Source organism: Neodiprion virginianus, chromosome 3, assembly GCF_021901495.1.
Source record: "Neodiprion virginianus isolate iyNeoVirg1 chromosome 3, iyNeoVirg1.1, whole genome shotgun sequence".
In the NCBI taxonomy this organism is placed as follows: Eukaryota; Metazoa; Arthropoda; class Insecta; order Hymenoptera; family Diprionidae; genus Neodiprion; species Neodiprion virginianus.
In genome coordinates, this window is record NC_060879.1 from 40,514,736 (window position 1) to 40,540,245 (window position 25,510).

The window sequence follows — 25,510 nt, forward strand, 5'->3', positions numbered from 1 at the left end:
CCAAAAGTTCAGCGAACTTAAAATCCATTTTGTCATACTAAGTTTAAGATCTTACAAAGTGTAACTCTGCGTTTGTGACTTTTAAATATCAAAACTTATAAAATAAACCAAACTCAGTCAAAATATCAAAATATTAAAGTCAGTTATTCCGCTAAAACCTCCCACCAATCTACAAGTCATCGCATCCAGAATATTCTCAAAAAGGTAAGCCAAATTAAATCTTTTATCCAACAATTTCTCCCTCTTCGGTTCGTTCGACTAGAGCGACAGAATGCCCGTTGTCCGGTGTATTTCAATACTTAATCGGTAATTGGTGACCCAAACTACTGATGTGAGTCTGGCTGTAGCTGCGTGTGAATGTTTCCGGTGTCTAACATCTGGAGATTTCCACTAGGTACCGTTCCGACGTCACACAAGCGCCACAGCGCTGTTAACAGAGCGGGAAACTTGTATATTCTACTGTATTCTAATTGATGGCGAACAGTTCGGACAGTATCCACGAGAGAGCGCAAAATCATTTATTCAATAGAGTTCGGTAATCTTGTCGTAGTTCGTGGTATACGATTTGAAAATTAAATGTACGTTAGGAGCTGTTGTCATTTTACGAGGGAATCAGTTAGCAAAATCGAAGATTTGAGGTGCAATAGCGTTATCATATCGACAGTCAGTTGGAACAGAGTTGCGTGTGAAATTGCCAACAATTCGAGGAGGGTTAAGATGTAAATACCGTACAGGCAGAAAGTGGAGGTTTTAATCGGATCCCTCAGCCGTTGACTGAAGATCTTCAGTCAACGCCTCAGCTGTGAAGCCGCGTTGTTAAACCTCCGTGAGAAGCGATCGCAAAGGTGAAAATGCCGCGAACAAAGCATATCCGTAAAACAAAATCGATCGTGGCGGGCGAGGACGGCGGTCTGCTACTCAAAGATTTCGAGAAGCAAGTGCAGCTACGGCTGCACAAAATGCAGGTAGAATTCGAGGGGCGATTGAACAGGATCGAGACGCACTACCGCATGGCATCTTCCCGTCTACCCCAATCACTGACGAAGTTGACGCTCCGCGACATACTCCAAATAACGTCAGACGAAAACGATGCGAGTGAACAATGCGAGGTGAGCTCCTCTATCGACGTCGACGAGACGAATTCGCCCACCCCGAAGACGGTCAGGCCGACGAGGGCCTCGAAGCGCACGACAACCGCTTCTGACGACGGTTACGCGACGGAGGTCGGAACCACGACGAATACGACGAATCAAAATCATCTGGCCGTCCCGGCGGCCTCGACAAAGACGCGTAAAATGAGGACGCGGAGTTCGTCCGCAAGCGGGAAAACAAAACTTTGCGAAATCACCCTCGCGCCCAAAACCTCCAGGAAAGAGGAACGAGGCGCTTCGTCTGCTATTAAAAACAAATTCAAGACTCCAGCGCCGCTGCTCAAGCCTCACGGAAAAGAGTACGCCCTCGTCACCCCCAAAGTCAAGCCCAACACACCGTTGAGCGTGATGAGACGACCTCGTCAGGGGGAAATGGCCCTCAGTATGCAGGGCAGTCCGCTCCTAGTGACATCTGTGGTTAATGAGAATGTCGCCAATGTCAATGTGCCCTTGGAAAATGGAAGGGTCCTTTCTCTGCTGCCCAACGATGGACTCCGGCTATCGTACCTACCGGAATTTGACGCAGAGACGAGACGTCAGTTAGTTACCCTAAAACAGCATTTAGATAAGGTCATCGGGTCCTAGTATGTAACGTTCTGTACTTCTCGTTCTTATTGTCTTCTTGATTAGATTGAATCATATTTTTCTATACATATTTAATGTAATTTTTATACACGTTTCCACATCATGGGACTCAACGTGATTAACTACATGTGAGTGATACGTGGAAAAGATAAGGATAGACTTGTTGGTGTTTGAGTACCTACTTTATTCACTCGGATTATCAATGTATTAATCCCTTAAACCACCTGCTACTCCATCTTATGTGTATATTGATACTCATCGTCTGAAGTAATTAATTTACTAAATTACATGTCCAGTTTCGTCATTACAGCTTCATCCAATTCTTTCTCCCTTTTATCAAGGATTAGTGCTGAAACACTTGCGTGTCGAAAGTTTATATATATATTTCATTTCAAACAGTATTCATTCTTACATTACAATTATAATCCCCACCCTTTATCATTATAATTTTATTAGAAAAAAAACTTGCTTGTAGTAGCAGTTTGTAAACATATTCAAGTTAAGGAATTTAATTGTCATGAGTCATCGAATATCTGTATCTAAAGAATGTGGATAGCAAATATTTCAGAATAATTTACATGATTTTTGTTTCATAATATCTGACTGTAGCAAAATGTAAAAAATATTTGGACATTGATCAATTTTTTGACCAACATGCTCTAAAACTGTGCCACACTATGTCTCATTCTAGAGCTTTACATAAAGAGGCAAAAGCTTTTGAGAATGTGAATGAAAGAGGCTGATTAAGGACATTTCTTTGTTTCCACTTAATATTAATACATAGCTTATAAATGCATTACTAAGAAGTTAGACATAGTAAGTCGTGCCTTTCAAATATGACTGACGCAAAGAGTGTCTTGTGTGGTCGGTGAGCACTAATAAATTAGATTATGAATTTCTAACACACTGTATAACATTTGCACCTTCCTACTTGGATGTGATTAATTTTATTATACTCTATACAGTTTATAGATTCATACTTTTATTATAATTGGCATTTAGAATTCCTAGGTAACGTTAACTGATTGAAAATTAAATGATAGGATTTTGTCATATTTATTTGTTGTAATAAAATACAAAATGCATTACTGGTTTGTGTTAACAACCCGTTTCTTATTGATGCAGTTTACTTAAATATTTATAGCACTTTCCTCACAGATCCGTAAGACACGATTAAAAATATTGTAGCATATTGATGGAAAATACGTTCATCTGGCGAGTATTCTGAAAACAGAAAATAAGAAGGAATGTTAACGATACTGATCGAAGTAAAAATATCAAAACTTGTTGCATCCATAGGTTGTCCAGACAAATTTTAAATGTGAAATTTTCAAAATCTTTGTGACAGCATTATAGCAGTAACATGCCTAAATAATGTCAATCTGTAACTAATGCAGCTAAAATACCCCAGAGAATTATTAATATTACTTTTTTAATATGAAAAAAAAGTCAAATACAAAGTGGAAGCAAAATAGTTTATCGAAAACTGACAGTCTAGAAAAAATTTCATATCGTGGGCACATATAACACATGTCGAGAAGTTTTTCAGTATTTTCGGACGACATGCGCTTGTCACACGGAGTAATTAATTTTAATTCTGGTTGTAAATACCGTGACGAACTGTGGATACGCCAAACTCGCCATCTCCAATCGATCCAATGAGTGGAACATTTGGAAAAAGTTTTCTGAAGATTTTAGCCTCGACATTTGGTTCCGAATACCAGCTATCGCCTCGTGCACAACAAGAGAACATGAAACCAATTGTGTGTTTTTGCAACTTGACCGCATCCCTCAAGGCTGTCAATTCTTTTTCAGCTTGTTCCTTAGTTTTTATACGGCTATTTAACACCATGGACCACGTTGAAACACCTGAACCGCAGATACTGAGGCCAGCAATAGGTACACTTTTTTTGCATATCCTCTTATCACGTGAAGAACTGCATACCATTACCCTGCGAGCGATGCCACCCCAAATCGCAATTTTATTTTTAGCTGTGTTCGTTCTGTGGAATGACAATATCGTGCAAGTATTATAATTGAGAAAATTTACCATGTCATGTTTCATACCACATTGTTGAATCCATGTGCTTTACCCATATGAAACAATCGAGTTTATGACCGATTCTACGTGGTCTGGATCTGGGGTTGCAAAAATGTTGCGTGTCATCCCACCCAGGAACATTATTATACATTTTATGTTCTCTTCTTTTGGAGATATTTTACACAATTCCCTTGCTAATTTGTTCGAAGATTTAGGATTTTGCGTTGAATCAAATTTGAGGTAATCCAATTTTGTGGTATGAAAGTATTTGATTTTCACATCAGGAATCTCAGGGAAGAATATACTGGATAGACCTCTAGCTTTGTTTTCCACTTCATCATAAATAGTGCCACTGTTTGTCAATGTTATATAATCAGTTTGAGGAGGCAAATAATTACACAAACAATCTGAAAAATTTGAATGTCAGTCAAACTAAAAAACGAAGATGAATGACAAATCTCATTATCGATGAAACTGTTTTAACACACTTGATATTACTCGATATTTCAAAGTTCTTGACAAGTATTATTTTCAATTTCCCATTTCTTTGCAGCTCGACAACTTATCAAGTACAATGCTCAAGCAATTGAGTTCTAATGAAAAAATATGAGAAAAAAAAAATTATTGGGAAGGTGAGCAAATACTAAATATTTCAAATTTTAGAGCTTCACCAGACTTTACTTTCTCTCGTTTTCTAGATAGCTTGCGTCAATGTGATGTTACGTTAAGCCTCACACGGTACCTGGCTGCCAAATTTGACGTCTAGTATGAAAGCCATTAAACACCATTCCAACACTTGGCTGGATGAACAATTTGTCCACAACATATTTTGGATCGGTAATTTTTTTCGACTCAGTATTAGGTTCAAGCAAAAAATGTTGTGGTTTCAGTCGAGTGTGAATTTCTTTTTCGGCAGCTTCATTCCAGGATCTGAAACATACCGGTTCGGTGAGGGGTAGTTCATTTTTATTTATTAAGTGGAGAACCAAGTTGAAAAACTAACTATTCTTAACTGTCCTCGTTTTTTAAATAATGGAACAAAAAAACGTGACTCAAGAGGCAGTTAAAATAAATTGTTGAAGAACCAGTTCCACAATGCAGAGAATCGTTGGATGTGGAATATTTGGCCGCTGGAACACATTACAGAACGACCAAATTTTTTACTACCTGCAAACCATAGCCGCCCGAGTTAAATCCGTAATATTAAAATATTCTAGCATCAGTCGGAGTACGTCGTAGGTTATGCGCTCTCTACAATTTACACCATCCACATCGGTGTCAACATCCTTATTTTCTTCTCGATTAGACTGTCTCCTCTTCCGTGTCTTCCTTTTCGACACATTTTCCATGGCTACTCTTTTCAATTATTCCACGATAACAGTTTCTGTTTACAATATGCCAGAGACCTTCTACCGTACTCAAACACAAAGAATCAATAGAGGCGACCGACAGCTGTGCGGTCTTCTCATGCATTTACGTGCGCTGATGCACTCCTTATCCATGAATGCAACTGCAATACGCATGCGCCAAGTGTTTGGCAGATGGCGCCACCAGTTTGTCTCGCGCAAACGCAAACGCAGAAATAAACATTTGAGGATTGCCATTGAATGGAAATCCCGCCAAACAGTAGACAGCGCGCAGTTTGGTGAACCTGAAAAAGCGTGTTGTTGCGATTTGAGGTTAAGTTGTGACCTTACTTCTTCGTTATAAGAGTTAACAGAGTTGACAATGTGGGGCGAAAAAGCGTTTGCAAATGATGGGGGTGGGTACTTTAACTCTTCGGAGGTGTCTTCGCCGGCGGGGAACGCGAAACGAGGAGTGAAACGGGCCCAGAACATCGTTCCGGTGATGATGAAACACTTGATCGACAGCCCGGAGGAACTGCAAATCTGGGGTACGGACGTGCAGATAATAACGACCGTTGGTATCATCCGAAGGATCGACCCTTCGGCGACGAAGATAACCTACGACATAGAGGACGAAACCGGGACGATAACGGCCTTCCACTGGATAGAGGCAGACAAACCCCCGCAGGAATCGGTCATCGAGGTGAACACCTACGTCCGGGTCTTCGGCTCGCTCCGCGAGCAGCACCAGAAGAAGCACATTCTGATTATGAAAATATGGCCGATAACGGACCTGAACGAACTGACCCTCCACCTCCTGGAGACGATATACGTCGACCTGAAGGGGGAGAAATTCGCTGGAGCCGGCAACATGGACGCGATCGGCATCCCGGACTCGAATCAACCTGTCGGACTGCAGAATTCGCTGATGGATTCCTCGATAATGGGAGCGAGCCTTGGCGGCATGACGAACGACCAGAAAGCCGTCTTCAAGATAATACAATCCGAAAACGACACGCCGAGCGGCATCGAGAGGGATCAAATCAAGGCGCGGGTGCAGCCGCATATTCGTCCTCAGGTCGACGATATACTCGACTTCCTGGCCGGGGAAGGACACATTTACACAACGCTTACCGACGATCACTTCAAAACCACGTAAACATGGATCATTCAGCGTCGATTTGTTTAAATTTTTCGGGTACTTATAGATCGAGTACCTTTACCCTCCTCTTTTTCAAAGGAAGATGTTATGATACAGTACAATTACGTCAGTTAGATTAAAATTATTACATTACCAGTCTATTTTTTATGAACCGCAAAATGATGAGAAAACAAAAATTGTAAATCAAAAAAAAAAAAAAAAAAAGTACAGCACGCATTACATTTTTTGTGCATATTATTCCATGTTGTAACGTTTATACGCGTAATGCGTTGCCGATATATGTAATATGAATATCATACATATTTTTCTCAATTTCTCGCTAGAAGTATGTTGCTGTTTAGTCTTATGTTAATCTGTGTTCACTCTTTTGTATATTCGTAAAAGCCGTTATTCCAAAGACTAATAAAATGAAGCAAGGTTTTTTCTTACACACCGTATGTATACGCCTTATATCAGTTTCCATCTGCGCTTACAAGTTGTCTGCAAACAAGATGATTTTTATTCGGCTAACTTGTAATATGTTGAACTTCTTGAAGATAATATACTTTAGTATACATTCGTAAATTATTGTTGCTTTATTCGGAATTCGAACCTCGACAGTAATCGGTATTTTCTATCCAACACCAATTATTTTTAATTTAAAATACTCTTTCAAATCGAACTAAACTGATTGCTCAAGCCAGCTGCCAATAGAATTTACGCGGGATTACGCGTGATACGAAAATTATTTACAAATGGCCGATGATGTCAGTAGAGCGTGTGATCAGTTTGAATAAGCACTGAAGTTTTCAATTCTGTGATGTATGTAATATGACGGAACGAACGGATTACATTATAACACCATGGGAAATAGAAATTCACGTACAAGATTTACAGCCTTCAAATATCGACGACATTGGTACTAAACGGTAAATTATTTTCTTATCCCAAGAAAATTCGATCATTTCGTACAAAGTGTCTTTCGCTCTATATTTTCTCATACGGCATACAATATTGCGATAATTGTAGATGGCTGGAATTTCACAAGAAGTTAATGCTGTTAAACCAGCAAAGCGTTTTAGAAATCAGCACCTTGCGAGAAGAAGCTGTAAAAGAATGGTTCATCTCGTTAAAAAAGGTAAGCACAATGTTTATCTGTACATATGCTATCTGGAGGAAAAGTTTGATCAATACGAGTAAATTTTCGATACATAATCTGAGTTTCAATGATGTTATATGTTGACTACTATCTACATATGTTAAAAATACACTCTTGAATGTTACTCTGTACAAGAATTGAAACGAATCTTTGAAATTAACGGGAATAATGAGACGAGTAATTAAATATATCAGGTACTTTTGTGAAATGTCCCATTTCAGATGCCGGTACTGATTCACGAAGTGATTCAGATAAATGTGTGGAAAGAAAAGTTATTTCCCCTTTTGATTGAAATAAACGATGAACCCACGAACACGTTTCTGCTGCACAGCGTGTTTTATCACGAAGTGATAGCCTGTTCCTTGTTGGAGAATATTCTATTTCATTCTGATACTGCAGAAGCCGTCGACGACTATGCCCTGGATTTGATTGATTACGCAGTTACCAACGTGACGAATCTGCTCTTTAAGGGCAAAGAAGAATCCGAGGACGAGTTCGAAGACACAAAGTAATTTATCACATTCAGATGAATTAACAGAATTAGACATGAGTTTTATTTTTGACTATAGAGAGAAGTTTATTAATCCTTGATTGATATCTTTTTTATTTATCAGCTCGTGCTTGGCAGAGTTACTGCGAAAGAGGAAGGAAATTGAATTTGACATTAGCATGAAGTGTGTGTCGATTTTGCGATACATGGCTGAGTTTACTGACAGTTTATCTCTATGCGCTCTTTCACGAATGTTATCAACACACGACGTTCCGTACCTGTTAACTGAATTAATTGAAAAACAACCCTGGAAGAAATTGGGCGAGGATGGTAAATATCACTGATTCATTTCAAGTTGTTAATAACCGTAACTCCGCAAGTATAACTATTACATCGTTAGGGAATAAAATGGTATACAACGGAAAATGGGAAACGGTAAACGAAACCGACCAGGACAGAATGTGCAGAGTAGAGGGTCAAGTGTGGATAGGTTTACGGGAAATTCTCCTGAATCCAAAATGTGCCCCGTATTATGAGATCACGGAATTTAGAATGTCTAAACTGGTCAAGGTAATTCGAAAGAACTCATAGAATATCTAACTTTATTGCAAGTATGCGTGTTGGAATAATTTCTGAACCGGCTTGACTTTAGCTGCAGAAATACCTACACGAAACCATACTGGATCAAATTTCGCCGTTGATAGAGTTGAAAAGATGGCTTTGTCAATTGAGCGTAATGTCCCAACCTCCGAATGCACAAAAACCAATAATTGTTGAAATGCTGCCTGAGGTGAATTTTCGTAATTACTTATTTTCAACGTATTACTCGTGAACAATTTGCTCGCTATTGTACTAGTAATTAAATCGTGGAATTAAAATCTTCCATTAGGTAAGGTCGTCTGTCCTGGCAAAGTATCACAGGAAATGGAAGAAAATAGCTAAACTTCAATCTAAATCATTGTTCAATAATGACATAGAACACATTAAGAGTATGGCACAGGTTTTGAGCGAAGCATATGACCTGGACAAGCTCGAATCTATAGAACCAAGAAGGTGTTTTGCCTGTAAAGAAATTGCGTCGAATCGCTGTTCTAAATGCAAGGAGGCTTGGTACTGCGGCAGGTAAACTTGACACTCCATTACTTTCTCGAAAATGTTGTTTCTCGTTGAATTTTCGATTATTACATTTTTCAAACCAACTGATGAATACTTACGTGTTGTAGGGAATGTCAAGTAAAGGATTGGACCCGACACAAGGATGTATGTGATAAGATTATAAAAAATAAAGAGGCCTACGGCATCAAAGATTGATAACACAGTACGTATTTCATTGAACCAGTGTTCAGGTACAAAGTTGTATTCTTCGCTAGTATTTCGTAATCCAACAACAAATATAGATTCAATGTTATTGAAAAAATCGTATCAAGGTTCCGAGAGATGAATAACCTGGTTTCACTATCTTTACCAATGACGTTGCAAAGTACTTGAAGTTCAACAGCTCGACAGTGTAATTCGATGCCTTGCGAATAGGGTAAATGGTGGCCCTGAAAAGAGCCGGTTGTGGTTGTCGCGAAGTAATCGTTGCAAATTATGCACGTTCGCCTCGAATACGACGAGCCAGCTGAATGTCTTTGGGCATGATCGTGACGCGTTTGGCGTGGATGGCGCACAGGTTCGTATCCTCGAACAGACCAACCAGGTAAGCCTCGCTAGCTTCCTGGAGAGCCATGACAGCAGAACTCTGGAATCGAAGATCGGTTTTGAAGTCCTGCGCAATCTCACGCACTAAACGCTGGAAGGGCAGCTTGCGGATAAGGAGTTCGGTGCTCTTCTGGTAACGACGAATTTCACGAAGGGCAACGGTTCCCGGGCGGTAACGATGCGGCTTCTTCACTCCTCCAGTTGCTGGTGCACTCTTGCGAGCTGCCTTCGTCGCCAGCTGCTTTCTGGGCGCCTTACCGCCGGTGGATTTGCGAGCAGTCTGCTTCGTACGTGCCATGTCGGGTTCAACGAGTCGGATGAAGAGTTTCGTAACGTGGATCAGAGCGTTTCCAACGAATGACTGCGTTACGATATATCTGGCGTCTGTATTTAGCAGCTTACCAGATTCCCGTACTGCACTTCCATTGGTGGACGGAGCGGTGGTGGAGGTTGCAGCCAATCGTGGATATAACCATAGTGTATACATATTCCTTACACAATGGACATAACGTCTTTGCAGCAGTTGCAGCAAATTGCGGCAGTAATACGGCAGCCTTCAGCGAGGGATTAACGTTCTCGTTTTGCGAATTTCTTTGGTTTTTAAATTTTTAAGTTTCATCATTCCTAATTTTATTGTAAATGGAGAGTCGTAAAGGCTCGAGAGAGCTACGGCGATCGGTGGAATCTTCGAAAGTCGCGACCGAAAAAGCGAAATAGTATTTTTCGTATCTAGAGTGGAACCATTTCAAAGGGAAAATTGTAACCACCGTAGACGCCGTCTATGCTTTGAAACTTAAGGTCACACTCTGTACGATTTTGGACGTCAAGTTCAACAACAAACCGGTCCACCGATTGTTTCCGATGTTGAAAAACTGATTCGCACTGCTATGTCATGTAATATACTATGCAAGATTCGCCCTTCGATAATTCAGTGTAATAATCAACTGGCATATTCTGTTCATCATTTCTGACCAAAGATTCATACGTGCTGCATGATGTACAATTGGACATCAAAACGCCATTTGATGTTACTTGTCATCCTTATTCGTTATGAGACTACGCCGTATAACCCTTCAGGATATTTGGTTCCAACCTTAGTAAATTATGAATTTATGTAATCTACAATTCAAATGTTTGTACGTACCGTACCACAAAAAATCATTGCATTCCAAATAATTTTTGCACTGATTTTAAGAATATTGCGTTGCGTATAGAAGAAACATTCGACTTTCAGCAAATTACATTTACTATGTATAAAATGTCCCAGCTTAATTTTCTGTTCCAATTCTGAAGAGTCGAGTCATCATTCGATTAAACGTGAATACATGACAAGACATATGTCCTGTGAAATGTCATGACTGTCATCAAGTATCCATCTCTGATTAATCAAGCAAAGCGAATCGATTTACGCAATCAATAAAGATTTTCTTTATAAATTTTCGGAGTTCAATTGAATTGAGCAGAGGAATATACGAATTACGCCGTCGTTTTCGAAGAATCGATGAATTTACCACAGTACACTGAAAAGAATCTGGAGGGCGTATTTATCCGTTGAATTAGCAATACTGGGTTTAATGATTAATAGAGTATCTTGCGAATTTTAAGCAATATATGTATGCCAAGATTTGAATGTGTACCAAAGTACATATAATTTGAAGTGTTCACGAATATGAGTTATATTAGGAAGGTAACAAGATGAGGTTGCGGATTGTGCAAGACGTTGTTCTAAGCATATTGAACGATTTTGTGGCCCTGAAAAGGGCCGTTTAAGGTTATTTGTTTGTGCAGTAAATTTAAGCCTTCTTCTCGGTCTTCTTTGGTAGGAGAACAGCTTGAATGTTGGGCAGAACACCACCTTGGGCAATAGTAACTCCAGACAACAGTTTGTTCAACTCTTCATCGTTACGAATGGCCAGCTGCAAATGACGAGGAATAATCCTGGTCTTCTTATTGTCCCGGGCAGCATTACCGGCCAATTCCAAAACTTCAGCAGCCAAGTACTCCATCACAGCGGCGAGGTATACCGGAGCTCCAGCACCAACTCGTTCGGCATAATTTCCTTTGCGAAGTAGCCGATGAATACGACCCACCGGGAACTGAAGTCCTGCTCTACTCGAACGGGACTTTGCCTTGCCCTTGACTTTACCGCCTTTACCACGTCCAGACATAGTGATAATTGTTAACTTGTGCGCGTAGAGAGACCCAAGCGTCAACGCTGCTCGGCGTAGAATGAATCGAAACGGCTTGCGACTACATATTTATACGCGTCAGCGCAAGTGGCGCGGACCAATCGGAGCGTCTGGCTCAACGCAGCGGCTTCTGATTGGCTCGGCGTCGGTGAGCCAGCGCTTAATAAATAGGCGCAGCGAAGGTCGGTCTGTAGTTCGCCCTCTACGCTTACGAGTGAAGCATCGAGTCAGTACTACGTTACCAATTTTATCCTTTGACGATGCCACCCAAAGCCAGCGGTAAAGCAGCAAAGAAGGCTGGCAAGGCACAGAAGAATATCACCAAGGGCGATAAGAAGAAAAAGCGCAGGAGGAAGGAGAGCTATGCAATTTATATCTACAAGGTCTTGAAACAAGTACACCCGGACACTGGTATCTCCAGTAAAGCGATGAGCATCATGAACAGCTTTGTCAACGACATATTTGAACGAATCGCCGCCGAATCATCTCGACTTGCTCACTACAACAAGCGGTCAACTATCACATCTCGGGAAATTCAAACCGCAGTTAGGTTACTGCTACCTGGAGAACTTGCCAAGCACGCTGTTTCCGAAGGCACCAAAGCCGTGACCAAATATACAAGTTCGAAGTGAACGCCATCCACGAATTTCAACTTAATACCAATCCAACGGCCCTTTTCAGGGCCACCAATTTGATCAGTACAAAGAACTGTCTTCCTCACGCCGGAACATAAAACTTAGTTGTCAAATTACTTACCTGTAAAATATTTCATAATCAATAGTATGCCTAACTGAACGAAGAATACATACATTTGTGACAATGCCACGGCATGTGGAAAATCCCGCTACCCTGCCAATATTTCGTAAACAAGCAACGAAAACTTTCCTTCGTTCTAGTAACTTCGCTGGCAATTGTCTCAAACTTAATCAGTCAGTCTTTTCTGAGAATTTAAAGCTCGATATTATGTCAACTCGAACAAACGTATAACATATTGAACGCAACTTCTAACAAAGCTTCAATTAAACAGTACTTTTGGATAAGTTTCTTTAAGATATGGTTGTTGATCAAATACGTCAATTAGAATTTGCAACAGTGAAATGCGGTACCATGCTGCGATAAACGTTCACGAATTTGCTAAGCGTGCTTGTTGCAAAACTTAATTAAATCCCAATTGCGTAGCGCTCACACCAGCCAAGTCACCATACATGATTAAATATTAGTACGAATGACGAAAGCGCACGTATCACCAGTGGATAACTTTTCTATATCCAAATTAATGACCTGTGTAAAAATTTCATCCGATCTGCAGGATATTTGTTTTTAGAAAATTGATTTTTTTACACGCTGAACAATCAATAGAAATCTTTGGATAATCAGCTGGCAACTTGAAAAAAAATGGCAATTTTACTGGCAAACACAGAGCGTTAAGAATGAGCGAAAGTGATTAGATATCAAATATGAAACGTGGAGTTTGAAAGTTTACAAACTTCAGGAGATTTTCAAGGACACGGAGATAAACACTGTTTCGTTTGTTCGATTCGATCGGGTGTTTGTACAAGATACATATGCCGGTCACCAGCTGATCTGTAGATACACACAATCACCAGCAGTTTCAATCTGTTCAGCTACGTAGATAATACCGATGACGGAAGATGAATCGAAAACGTCTTCCGTGCAGTTTTTTTACACTATCTGCACGTAGAGACAAAGAGTGAAGTAGAAATATATGTATTTCTGTGTTAATTGTTGTTGATAGAAGAAATATTCAGCACAGGAATATCATTATTCATAACATAAAAACTGAAATGTTCCAAGATGTTCAAGGTATAATTTACGTGACATGTATTATATTACTATTTTTCAGGTATAAGTTTGATTCCTGTACCAAAAGCCGTCGGAAAATACTTGATGACAATTTAAGCATGAATAATTATTACACTTGATGACAATTTGAATGCATTCCAATTTATTTGGAATCTGTAATTAATGGTATTAAAATTTTGTATTCGCATCATTACCTGTATACTTGCGGGTTATACAACGATTAATTTTACGTGCGCATAACAGCAAATTCCACGTAGCAAATACCAGGACTAAAATTAATCCACATACAGTGGGTCTTGTTTGCAATCAGTGTAGCGTTAAACAATGCGATTTAACGGGCCACAAGAAATAAATATGAGTCCATACTTACTTGGAGCGATGAAGAATTTCGAACTGATTCTAGAAATTGTCTTGACTTCTATTCGTCAAACAATTAAAACAATATCAATAATATAAAACTGTCTCGTGGTCACAAAACGAGATGCAGATATACAGTTCCAGATGCTATATTTTTTCGAATAATATACTGTTTGAAAAATTCTGAGTTTCTATTTGTAAAAATATTTTTTTATTTTTACGGAAAACATTCTCTTGAACTTATAACGAAAACTTATACTGAAATTTCACTGCTTCAACCAGGCTGTATGGTAAGATTTACTGTAATTTGAAATAGTAGTATGCGGAAAATCATTGTATTTCTGTTTTAGATCAAAAAGCATTTTTATACCACTTGTAAGTTTATTTTCATTGATTATTGTTAATCACTCATTCAAAATTTAATCTCAGGAAGAAATTCTTCTGGATATAGATAGGAAAAAAATGTACGTGATACCAACGCCGTTCGATACGCTGAGAGGAATGACCAAGTATATCGCCAAAAAAAGCGTATATCTTTTCTATTTTTGATTTGCACTTTCTATGATCAACGATCGTTATATCGATCGTTGATAATTAATTTTTCGTAAATTATGATCATCGTTCTCAAAGTATGAAAGCTGGTATATCCTACGATTATATTCGAGCGCGACTAGATTAGGAACGCGCCACTCCTCAAAATCGCTCCGTACATCTTCACCAGGAAGCGTAATTCCTAGTTCTAATAATTAAGATATTTCCTCTTAACATCCCATTGCCGAATTCTTCATCGGGGTTGTCATTGGTAAATATTCCGAACCGGTCTAGCCGTATCCGAGGAAAGCCTGACAGTAGGCGTCGACGGAACGCGGCCTTGTCGACTTGGAATATCGATAACAGCTTCCCCACTAAAATGGTGAGATTGAATTTTTGCAAGCGTAAAATCCAAAGCTTCAGGCTCCAAAAAACGTTTTTGTCTATACCGTATCGCGATTTCCTCGGTCAGGAACAACGCGTCTTTTGCTCGGAGTGCGAAGGGCGTCAAGACACATGGTCCGCGACTCCCGCCGTTTTCGAAACACTCAAAAGAGCAAAGTCTTCCGGAATTTTTGTAAAATCTTGCCCAGAGTTCACAGAACCTGGTGAAGATGTGACATTACTGGGTCATCGGTGAAATAGCTCAGGAATCTGACGATCGATGGTGTACCCAGTGCCAGGCCTTCCGACGCTGGTGAAGCGCGCCGCGTGAAACGTTCGGGGGGCCTCTCTCCATGGTCCGCGCTCCGTTATACCACCTGCCGCTGCTTCTCGCAGTCACAATTCTCGAATATCAGTTACGCAGTGAACACGTCGATCTCAACCAATTTCGAAGCTTTCTGCATTGAGTCGTAACAGCAAAGAGAAGAGAAGATGGCAGACAAGGTAGCAGCAACGGCAGTCGCCGCTAGCCCAGCATCAGCTAGCCCAGCAGCGCAGGCTACACCGACCAAAAAGGCAGCAGGAGCCAAGGCAAAGAGCCCTCGTGCCAAGCCAGCGCATCCACGGACTTCTGACATGGTTACCAGCGCCATCCAAACGCTAAAGGAACGTGGAGGTTCATCTCTGCAGGCTATCAAGAAATACATCGCGTCAACGTACAAAGTAGACGCTGAAAAACAAGCACCGTTTATCAAGAGATATTTGAAGTCAGCTGTGGCTACTGGAGCTTTGGTACAGACCAAAGGTAAGGGTGCTTCTGGGTCTTTCAAAATTCCAACCAACAAATCTGACGCACCGAAGCCCAAGGTGAAGCGTGCTGTACCGAAGGCAACTGTCCCCAAAAAGAAGCCCGCTGCATCGACTGTTGCAGTGGCCAAAAAGCCTGCTACTGCTGTCAAGAAGGCGGCAGCTGCTAAGAAGCCCAGTGCTGTAACACCACCCACAAAAGAAAAACGCAAAGCAGTCAAGAGCCCGGCTGCTAAATCGCCAAAGGTGAAAAGCCCATCGAAAGCTAAGAAGGCTGCCAAGGCACCAACCAGCAAACCTAAGGCGCCTAAACCAAAAAAGGCAGCAGCTGCACCCAAATCTGCAAAACCTGCAGCGAAAAAACCAGTTGCATCAAAGAAGAAGTGAATCCGTATGACTCCGATGAGTCATCTCTAACAGCAGACCAAGAAAATAGTTATCAAACGGCCCTTTTCAGGGCCACTAAAGCAATCCCTTGTAAAAGAATCGAATTTCACTGTATTCAGAAGTAACATTAGTACTATTTCAAAAACCCAAGATTAGATAATTGCGAGGGTGAATGAAATTTTTAAGCATTCGAATCCACGAAATTATCTTTCCATTTTTTAGTTTACGTAGGTGAGTCCGTTCGAGCTTGGATTCCAATCTTAACAGTAATCAAAACCCGACTAGATTCATTGCAATATGTGTAAATTAAGTGAATTCGATCACACTTCAATTATAATTTTAACGCTGTATAAATTCCCGCAGATATTGTAAATCCAATAGACTAGGGAGACATCCAGACCATTCTCGGATACTACGCAGCAATTTAACCCTGGCAGGTCATAAACAGCACGGCGTATTTTTTTTAACTCGATTTCGAGTATGTTAGTCTCCTCGTTGAACGTCGCATGTGAAATAACTAAAATCATTGCTCTGATTGTACCGTATGTTCGATGTTCCTGGTACTCTTGAATGGTAGACCGATAGATTTGCAGCAAATACATATAAATGAAAATTAATTCAAAAATGAAGACGAAGATCAGCCGTTGAGGTACGCATCATTTTTCATCCAGTACGCTTTCCTCTACGCTCGGCATTAGTTTGTTAGACGCCGAATGAATTGGCGGATATCGACCAACTATACATATGACTAAATTTTATTTTGCAAAATTCAAAAGCGAATAAGCACGCCTATTCAATTTTCATTGGTCATTAAAATACGTCTCGAAATTGACATAATTTTGTGGCAATGCGACGTAACACACATTGCCGTAGCACATTACGCATGATCACGTAGTTGAACGCATGTGTTAACATTTTTTCTGAAGTTGTGTTGCGTGGTTCATAACTGAAGCTTCGATTTCAACTTCAATCTCAGGTACCACTAATTAATACAAAAATATTGATTTTAATTTTAAACTAGTGTTAGGATAGGAAATGAGACACGACGTAGCATACTAATTCAACTCGAGAAATTTCTAGCGACTTGTGGCTAGATGTGAAATAAGACAGCAAAAAATAAATGCAAGGTACTACACAGATACTTCTGTGCAAAAAACGAATTCGATTTTCAACGTGATAAATTTGTGGCCCTGAAAAGGGCCGTTTTGTTCCAACAGTCGAAGTATGAAGAACTCAAATTAGGCACGTTCGCCACGGATACGACGAGCTAGTTGAATGTCCTTGGGCATAATGGTCACTCGCTTAGCGTGGATAGCGCACAAGTTGGTGTCTTCAAAAAGACCTACGAGATAGGCTTCGCTGGCCTCTTGAAGAGCCATGACAGCAGAGCTCTGGAATCGCAAATCGGTTTTAAAATCTTGCGCGATTTCACGCACCAAACGCTGGAACGGTAGTTTGCGAATCAACAGTTCAGTGCTTTTCTGGAAACGACGGATTTCGCGCAATGCGACGGTTCCTGGGCGGTATCTATGCGGTTTCTTGACTCCTCCAGTCGCTGGCGCACTCTTACGAGCTGCCTTCGTAGCGAGCTGTTTTCGTGGGGCCTTGCCTCCAGTGGATTTACGAGCAGTTTGCTTAGTACGAGCCATTGCAGCCGATTTGGAACTCTCTTCACGGGGCGATCCCAGAGTTATGAAGCGCGCGTAGCGCCTGACCTCATATTTATACGTTCGCACAACGGTTATAGTGCGCGTGGATTGGTTGCCGACTAAGTGGTGGGGGGTTGGATATGTATAACGTTTCTGCAGCTGCCACGCCAAATTGCCACATGCACAGATCTATGCCACAGATCCAAGAAAGTCGATGACATTGAAAACTCACAAGGCGAGGGCCGGATACATATGTATTAAAAATGACAGAATATGTACATGTAATATAGACTTCAAAAATTGAAACATGGAAAAAAATATGGAAAATAGAAACTGCATTTTTTGGCCTCCAAACATCATACTTGATGTAGGAAATCAAATAAGGAATGGAAATAATTTCAATAAAAAATATGTATTTACATATTATTCGGAATTGGCAGCTGTTGGCGCAGTGCCAAGTTCGGGTTCGTGATACAAGGATTGCCGGTTTCGGATTCCCGTGCGGGACTTTTTTTTATCTATTTTCTTTTTAACTGGCTTTCAATTGTGACAATACTTACGCTACAAATGTACCGAAATAATGCATATTGTATTGTATCCATTTATACTTGTACAAAAGGCATCGGGCTTCATTATTTCAAGAGGTGCATAATCATGGAAATTTTAGAATTGCGAATATCTTTCCAGGTGGGGATTGTAATTAAAGCGTATACGAGAACGTCGTAAATAAAATTACATGCTTTTATCACCATGCAGTTAACTATGTAATACTAAATAATAACTAAATAATAATATAGTATAAAAATTACTGTGGGAAAAAACTCTAAAATGGAATCATTTTTTTAAAATTCTTTTTCTATCACCCTGCAAGTTTCGAATTACAGCATTTAAAGATCCGATAAAATTCTATCAAAATTGTCCATAATTATTTTTCCTGCGAATTTAACCGTTTATTACTCAAATAAAGCAAAAAATAATTACTTTCAATACTTATCCCGAAGAAACGGTTCAAGAACGGTCGAGATACCGTGGACACTTAAAGAGCATATATGTATTTATGTGCAAATCCAGCCTAATTACGAAGCGATAGCATAAGATGCAGCCGAGTAACATATAAATGAACATGAAGACGAAAAACTTACATGTTATTTAAATGTAAAAACTTTGGCCGCCGTGGGACAAACTTTAGGATCACAATTGAGGGCTGTCAATTTTTTGTGATTTTTTTTGATCCATATGGAAGTGTTTAGGCTGTTGGGAGCAAAGAAATTCGGAAATAACCTTTTTAAGGGCCACCCTAGGGTGTATTCCGAAATATACTTCAAGTACTGCCGATCGTGACGTCACGCAGTCAACTTCGAACTGCGTTCTGTTTTTACTTCGAGTTGCCAGTCGCAGTAAAATCGGAACGCTACACCGAGGACGCGATCATCTCTCAATTACTGCAACATGACTGCAACTGCCTCACGTCCCAGACCGCAGTAGTCGCAGTCACCAACGTCACAAATTTCATGACGTCACTGACTGGCGGCAATAAGCTGTCGCGCGATTTCGGAACGCGGTTGCCAGTACTCGCAGGTTTCTCTCTGCTCGCAGTACTGCGAGTATACATATTTCGGAATACACCCCTTTTAGCTTTAAAGTTTTGCTTTGACTAACTTCCGGTTTTGATACAGAGTAAATAATCCGCTGTAATATCGTAATAATAAATATTATTTTGAATAAAACTTAGAAACTGTCAAACTTAGAAAAAAACATAAATGGGGACTCGAAGAATTTCTTCAAATATGTCAACGATACAGAAAAATTTGGTTATCCAGCATCCATACATCTAAACGATTTGCTTTCATTATTCAATTGCTCTATGAATCAAGGTACTTTCCCTAACCCATGGAGAGAAAGTCACATAATACCAATATTCAAGAATGGCGACAAGTCCAACATAAAAAACTACAGACCAATTAGCATTATTAACGTCTTTGCCAAAGTATTTGATTCCATAGTCTTCAACAAAACAAAATTCCATCTGTCAACAAACCTTCTCGATGAGCAACATGGATTTAGAGAAAAACGATCCACTGTCAGCAACCTGGCAGTCATGCTTGAGGAAATAATTACCTCCTTTACTAACCGAAATGAAACTCATGCTGTTTATATGGCATTTGACTCGGTGAATCACAAGCTTCTCACAGAAAAATTAAAGTGTCATGGAATAGTAGGAAATCTCTTACAATGGTTCGAATCGTACCTTATACCTATTACCTTATACCTATACCGTCAAAATCAACAACTATCAATCAAAACCTATCATTGCGGACTCTGGAGTCTCTCAGGGCTCGCACCTGGGACCACTCTTATTCTTGATTTTTATCAACGATATTGAAAACTGCATCAAATTCACCAAGCTTCTACTATTTACAGATGACCTGAAAATCTACTGCGAAATCAAGAGTCCTTCAGACTTATTCCTACTTCAATACGACCTTAATAGTGTCTGCCAATGGTCTGCCAATACAAAAAAATGCTACTCGATGTTTTTCATTAGAAATAATACCCATTCTAGATTCGCAAATGTGGAATACATGCTAGAAAACCAAATCTTAGAAAGAAAAATTGTAGCCAGCGATCTTGGAGTTATTTTTGACTGTCATCTGACGTTCGATCTCCACATAGACCACGTCAAAGCAAACTCAATGAGGATGTTGTTTTACATACTGAGAAATCGAAACCTTTATGACACCTTTGTTAGACCAATATTGAACTATGCGTCCGTTATTTGGTCCCCCAAAACGGACGTTGGTAGCAGAAAATTAGAATACGTACAACACCTCTTTCTAAGATTTGCATCCTACAAAACAGATTCACCCATGTCATTTCTTAATCACAATTGTGAAAGAATTAGCCAGCAATTAGGATTCAAGTTTCTCGAAAAAACACATAAATTCACAGATGCAATGTTTCTATTCAAAATGTTCAACAATTTAATAGACTGCCCTTCAATTTTGAAAATGTTTAACTTAAGAGTGCCAATTAGAAGATCGAGACAATGTACACACATTTGCAGTACCGAACCAATATCTAACCAGTTACACCCACAAATCCATCATTATGCGACTGAGTATGTTAGCGAATAGTAACAGCGGTTGGATGGATATCTTCAACCAACCGATCAGTCACTTCAAAGCGTTAGCGAGAGAGGCACTCTAGTTATCTAAATCTTTGTAGAAAACACTATAGTTTTATACTTTGTTAAATTTTTATACAATATATTGTTTTTTTATATATTCGATATTAATGTTATGTATTTTGGGAATATTAAGTTATTTCCGTTGATAGTTATAAATGAATAAATAAATAAATAAATAAATAAATAAACAAATCAAACCGATTACAACAACAAAAGTATTAACGAGTATATTGTACACACACAAAATTGTAAATTTTTTGCTCGAATACTCAAAGATAAAGATTATCTAGAAAAAGTAAGGTAACAAAATTTGTGCACTTGTTTCATTAGACATACTCTTCCGATGTACGCTACAGTTATTAGCATAATTTTAAGAATAAGGGAATTTGTAGTGAAATATGTATTTTTAAGTTCATAACTGCTAGTCAAGTTTCACTATTTGAGTCACAAATCATACTTAAGTACAAAAAGTATATTCATATCTTGAAAGGATGCAACATTTTACTTATATACATATACATATACCTATACATTACAATATATATTATGTCTACACACGATGCATGCATTATACAGACAAATTTGTGACTAATGGCAGATAAACTTTTATCGGTTTCTGTAGAACTGAGTGTGAATCGTCACATTGTCTGTCAAAGTTTTAATTGAGTGGTACGCAGAACCATCCCGAAGTATACTTTGTTGTCAACCGCAAAGTAATATGCATTAGATTTGGTTAAAAACGTTGAATAATTTTACTGCGACATTTTCTGCTGCAATAAAGTAACAAAAAAAATTTGTGCTAAGCTTATATCCTATTCAAGAATATTCAGGCAAGTTTCATTAACTTAATTCACAATTCTGAACACTAAAGAACCGACATTTGTCGTTAAATAAATTTCTTTATCGTGTTTAGCAATGAGTTTGCCAACATTGTACCAACACTATGTGTTGCCTGACATAAACTCCGGCTTAGATCCAAAACCAGACGGATTTTACTTGAACGGGAAGAAAATTTCGATACACAGCGGTGCTCTCCATTATTTTCGAGTTCCTCAAGCGTATTGGAGGGATAGATTAAGAAAGTACAGAGCAGCTGGTCTAAACGCTGTGGAAACGTAAATTTAGAATTCTATTAATTTTGCTATCAATGCTACCAAAAATATTTAATTCATTTCCTTATCCTTCGACACTAAAAGTCTTGAAACATATTCAGATTTTTTATTCAATTCTCTTCAGCTATGTTCCATGGAATTTGCACGAACCCCTGAGAGACGTGTTCGATTTTGGTGATGGAGATAACGATTTTTCGGATTTTCTGGATGTCGTTAAGTTTGTCAAGATGGCACAAGAAGAAGATCTGTTTGTAATTGTCAGACCAGGCCCTTACATTTGTGCCGAATGGGATTTTGGTGGACTACCAAGGTATGGTGTCGCCTTTTTGTCAATGATAATAACTAGAATGGCATTATAAAGTGTTAGGAAATCAGAGAAACTTAAAAAATAATGATTCATCATATCTGTTTAGAATGTATCTGCTTACAGTATCTACCATTCATTTTCACCTATTTTTAGCTGGATTTTAAATGAAAAGGGAGTCAAGGTGCGAACCTCTGAATCGAAGTACATGAAACGAGTCACTTGCTACTTCAATAAACTTTTGCCGCTGTTTGCTGATCTACAATTCACTAAAGGTGGATCAATAATTGCTTTTCAGGTAGACCAAGTCATGTGTTGCTAGGTGTGACTGAGTGAAATGAAAGCGATATACACAAAGATCAGTATTTTATGATCGCAATATTTTGCTACATAATGCCAATATACTTAGATACTCAACTGTTTGAACCAATTTTTATAAAAGTGGACCACTCAGAAGTACAAATTTTATGTTGTTTCTCAGATTGAGAACGAATATGGTTCCATTAACGAAGATGGAACAGTTCCTGATATCGAGTACTTGAAACAACTCAAAGAAATCTTTGAGAAAAATGGTCTGGTTGAGATGTTCTTTACTTCGGACACACCAAGTATTCGCAGAGATGCTGGAACTTTACCGGGAGTATTGCAAACTGCAAATTTTAAAGTCGATCCAGAAAAGGAATTGAATCTCTTGAAAGAATTGCAGCCCAATATGCCCGCTATGGTTATGGAATATTGGACTGGTGCTTACGATCACTGGCTCGAACCACGTGACTCACCAGAACCATTCGATGGTAAATTGAACTTGAACTCTTTAAATCAACGATCAATTAGTGAGTGTTATTTTATATCTGGTAAGGTGTTGGAAACAATAAAAGTGTCGAATTGATCACTGCAAAATTTCCGAATGGCTAAAAGTTACATATTAATGTTTTTTCCATCAATTGGATCAATACAACCTATCAAAATTCTAGGATATACACTTAATCATATTTTCCGCAAGTTTTTATAGAATTTCGTTCACCATACAAAATTGTTATGTCGTTTAAAGCAAGTCCTATACATAAAGCAACAGGTGATCCAGTGAAATTATTCTCCTGTGAATGCTACATTTCATATTTCAGTTTATGTGGATGTCCTGGAGAGAATCTTGATCTTTCCATCATCAGTTAATTTCTATATGTTCCATGGTGGTACCAGTTTTGGTTTTATGAGTGGCGCCGATGTTAACAAGAATTATCAAGCTGATGTGACAAGTTATGGTAAGACTCGAGATCAAACTTGTATTTAAAAAGTACGGAAATTGTGTTACGTCCCCTTCTCAATTAGGTAAAAATGATGTAGTCTTGACATGTGATCATAAGTATGATCACTGTTTATTTGATAGATCAATATTTGTACTGTGTTACGTGACTAATTCACTCTTCTTTCTTGGTAGATAATTCATGCTGAGCTATTTCTTGTTGAGTGCTTGCTTATTATGCGTTCTGAAAAATTGTTTTCCAGATTATGTCGCGCCGCTAACAGAATCAGGCGACTACACAGAAAAGTATTACAAAACCAAGGAGATTTTGGCAAAATACCAAAGTGTGACGACCAAATTACCAGATTTACCTACAGTATCGCAAAAAGCAGCTTATCCCACTCTCGAAGTAATTGGTCATTTGGACTTTTGGGATATCCTTGATCAGTTGGTAGATACTTTTCATTTTAGAAACTAAACCTGTATGCATTTTACATTTGGTCAATTGTGGTACCGTATGCACAGCCTGCAGACTTGAAAGTAATGCTGCCAAACGTGATCAACATGGAAAACTTGCCAATTAAAAATGGCAATGGCCAATCTTATGGCTACATAAATTACAGGAAAAAAGTAGGATTGAAAACAATATCTACTTTGAAAGTCTCTGGGTATGTGCAGGACGCAGCAATGGTTCTTGTTGACGGAGAGCTGAAGAGCAAACCGCTAGAAACTAAAGAAGATATTAATGGTTTTGGTTACTGGATGAAGAAGTAAGCTTGAACACTCGCTAGTTGAATAAGTGACACTTATTCTCAACTCTAATTGATGAGTTGCTAAGGAATGAATGAATTTTTTCAGAGACACTGAGTTGATGTTAAACTCTGATAAGGCCGAGGAAAAGACTTTGGACATTATTGTTGAAAATTGGGGACGTGTCAACTTTGGTGTTCTTGCTGATTTTGATCAGAGAAAAGGTTTGTGGCAGGGACCAGTTTACCTCGACGGCAACGAGCTGAAAGATTGGCAAATCTATGCTCTTGAGTTTGATTCTAAGTGGGCAAAGTCTCTAATTAATTGGAAACAGGGACCTTCTATTCGTAAGAAAGGTCCATCCGTTTCCCGAGTTATCTTAAACTTATCTGTACCTCAGGATACGTTTATCGACTTGAGAGGCTGGCTAAAGGGCATAGTATTTGTCAATGGTTTTAATTTGGGCAGGTACTGCCACCTCGGACCGCTGAGAACCCTTTACTTACCAGCTCCGTTACTTAAAAATGGCCAAAACGAAATCTTAGTGTTTGAACATTTTAAGCCAGATGTGAAAGTGAGCTTCCTTGATCATCCCATTCTCGGGAATTTGAAACCCTGAAATAAGTGAAAATGCAAGGAAGAAATACCATATATATATTCTGCTGTTTGCTTGTATGTAATTGTACCCCGAGATAAATTTCCATGATCATTAATGTTTGACGAATTAACACCTAATATTTTTTCTACGAGAATTGGATTTATAGTACCAGTGACGTCAAACTGTATATTTAAGTATTCTTAGTCTTTTCTACACATTACTTATTCAATACTGTTAAATACTTAATGGTTTATATACCGTATATTTTCGTATCTACTTTACAAGTGAAGAAATATTTTCAAACATCGAGGAGAAAGTTGATGTTTACATAAAAATTCTTTCTATAAATAACATATTAGACGTTCGAGGAAAGCATAATATTCTGATTGTGAATATCTTATTCGTTTACGGTTCAAAAAAGGGAAGTTAATACATTATTTTAAATGAGAGCCGATACTTTTCCTCTATGGAATCACTAATTTATACCTGCAATCACAAACGTAACTCTGGTGAAAATTTCTACTACTACGAATTTTTATAAAAATCGGGCCATTTCGTATTATTAGGTACGAAA

The 25,510-nt window shown here is 38.9% G+C and overlaps 10 protein-coding genes across 15 annotated transcripts; 6 read left to right on the forward strand and 4 right to left on the reverse strand.

Moving 5' to 3' along the window:
- The first annotated feature begins 549 nt into the window (after positions 1 to 549).
- LOC124300337 (borealin) lies at positions 550 to 2,763 on the forward strand. Its single transcript, XM_046754302.1, has one exon. The coding sequence runs from the start codon at positions 852 to 854 to the stop codon at positions 1,734 to 1,736; it is 885 nt and encodes a 294-aa protein (XP_046610258.1). The 5' UTR covers positions 550 to 851; the 3' UTR covers positions 1,737 to 2,763.
- Positions 2,764 to 2,768: 5 nt separating this feature from the next.
- Positions 2,769 to 5,261, reverse strand: LOC124300336 (F-box only protein 22-like). The gene is made up of 5 exons (XM_046754301.1): positions 4,945 to 5,261; positions 4,520 to 4,707; positions 3,830 to 4,184; positions 3,348 to 3,739; positions 2,769 to 2,960 (listed from the first exon to the last, which is right to left on the reverse strand). The coding sequence occupies exons 1-5, from the start codon at positions 5,124 to 5,126 to the stop codon at positions 2,875 to 2,877; spliced, it is 1,203 nt and encodes a 400-aa protein (XP_046610257.1). The 5' UTR covers positions 5,127 to 5,261; the 3' UTR covers positions 2,769 to 2,874.
- Positions 5,262 to 5,364: 103 nt separating this feature from the next.
- LOC124300338 (replication protein A 32 kDa subunit) lies at positions 5,365 to 6,722 on the forward strand. Its single transcript, XM_046754303.1, has one exon. It carries the CDS (start codon positions 5,506 to 5,508, stop codon positions 6,280 to 6,282), a length of 777 nt encoding a protein of 258 aa, XP_046610259.1. The 5' UTR covers positions 5,365 to 5,505; the 3' UTR covers positions 6,283 to 6,722.
- Positions 6,723 to 7,094: 372 nt separating this feature from the next.
- On the forward strand, positions 7,095 to 9,259 carry LOC124301204 (zinc finger MYND domain-containing protein 10). The gene is made up of 8 exons (XM_046755985.1): positions 7,095 to 7,193; positions 7,294 to 7,402; positions 7,645 to 7,931; positions 8,038 to 8,243; positions 8,314 to 8,483; positions 8,566 to 8,703; positions 8,803 to 9,035; positions 9,137 to 9,259. Exons 1-8 carry the CDS (start codon positions 7,096 to 7,098, stop codon positions 9,222 to 9,224), a joined length of 1,329 nt encoding a protein of 442 aa, XP_046611941.1. The 5' UTR covers position 7,095; the 3' UTR covers positions 9,225 to 9,259.
- LOC124301207 (histone H3-like) lies at positions 9,219 to 10,116 on the reverse strand. Its single transcript, XM_046755990.1, has one exon. The coding sequence runs from the start codon at positions 10,099 to 10,101 to the stop codon at positions 9,502 to 9,504; it is 600 nt and encodes a 199-aa protein (XP_046611946.1). The 5' UTR covers positions 10,102 to 10,116; the 3' UTR covers positions 9,219 to 9,501.
- A 619-nt stretch (positions 10,117 to 10,735) lies between these two features.
- On the reverse strand, positions 10,736 to 11,828 carry LOC124301209 (histone H2A). Its single transcript, XM_046755993.1, has one exon. It carries the CDS (start codon positions 11,780 to 11,782, stop codon positions 11,408 to 11,410), a length of 375 nt encoding a protein of 124 aa, XP_046611949.1. The 5' UTR covers positions 11,783 to 11,828; the 3' UTR covers positions 10,736 to 11,407.
- Positions 11,829 to 11,995: 167 nt separating this feature from the next.
- On the forward strand, positions 11,996 to 12,456 carry LOC124301211 (histone H2B-like). Its single transcript, XM_046755994.1, has one exon. It carries the CDS (start codon positions 12,064 to 12,066, stop codon positions 12,433 to 12,435), a length of 372 nt encoding a protein of 123 aa, XP_046611950.1. The 5' UTR covers positions 11,996 to 12,063; the 3' UTR covers positions 12,436 to 12,456.
- A 2,857-nt stretch (positions 12,457 to 15,313) lies between these two features.
- Positions 15,314 to 16,160, forward strand: LOC124301206 (histone H1-like). The gene has a single exon (XM_046755989.1). It carries the CDS (start codon positions 15,392 to 15,394, stop codon positions 16,091 to 16,093), a length of 702 nt encoding a protein of 233 aa, XP_046611945.1. The 5' UTR covers positions 15,314 to 15,391; the 3' UTR covers positions 16,094 to 16,160.
- A 1,139-nt stretch (positions 16,161 to 17,299) lies between these two features.
- Positions 17,300 to 17,759, reverse strand: LOC124301208 (histone H3-like). The gene has a single exon (XM_046755991.1). It carries the CDS (start codon positions 17,740 to 17,742, stop codon positions 17,332 to 17,334), a length of 411 nt encoding a protein of 136 aa, XP_046611947.1. The 5' UTR covers positions 17,743 to 17,759; the 3' UTR covers positions 17,300 to 17,331.
- Positions 17,760 to 21,283: 3,524 nt separating this feature from the next.
- On the forward strand, positions 21,284 to 25,385 carry LOC124301199 (beta-galactosidase-1-like protein 2). Of its 6 annotated transcripts, none has more exons than XM_046755975.1 (9): positions 21,285 to 21,759; positions 21,843 to 22,044; positions 22,166 to 22,351; positions 22,502 to 22,643; positions 22,827 to 23,178; positions 23,470 to 23,607; positions 23,852 to 24,039; positions 24,114 to 24,358; positions 24,447 to 25,385. In XM_046755975.1, the coding sequence occupies exons 2-9, from the start codon at positions 21,845 to 21,847 to the stop codon at positions 24,955 to 24,957; spliced, it is 1,962 nt and encodes a 653-aa protein (XP_046611931.1). In that variant the 5' UTR covers positions 21,285 to 21,759; positions 21,843 to 21,844; the 3' UTR covers positions 24,958 to 25,385. The 6 variants fall into 6 exon arrangements, with proteins under 6 accessions (XP_046611934.1, XP_046611931.1, XP_046611932.1 ...); XM_046755976.1 differs by having other exon boundaries at positions 21,285 to 21,642; XM_046755978.1 differs by having other exon boundaries at positions 21,284 to 22,044; positions 22,502 to 22,529.
- Positions 25,386 to 25,510: the final 125 nt, after the last annotated feature.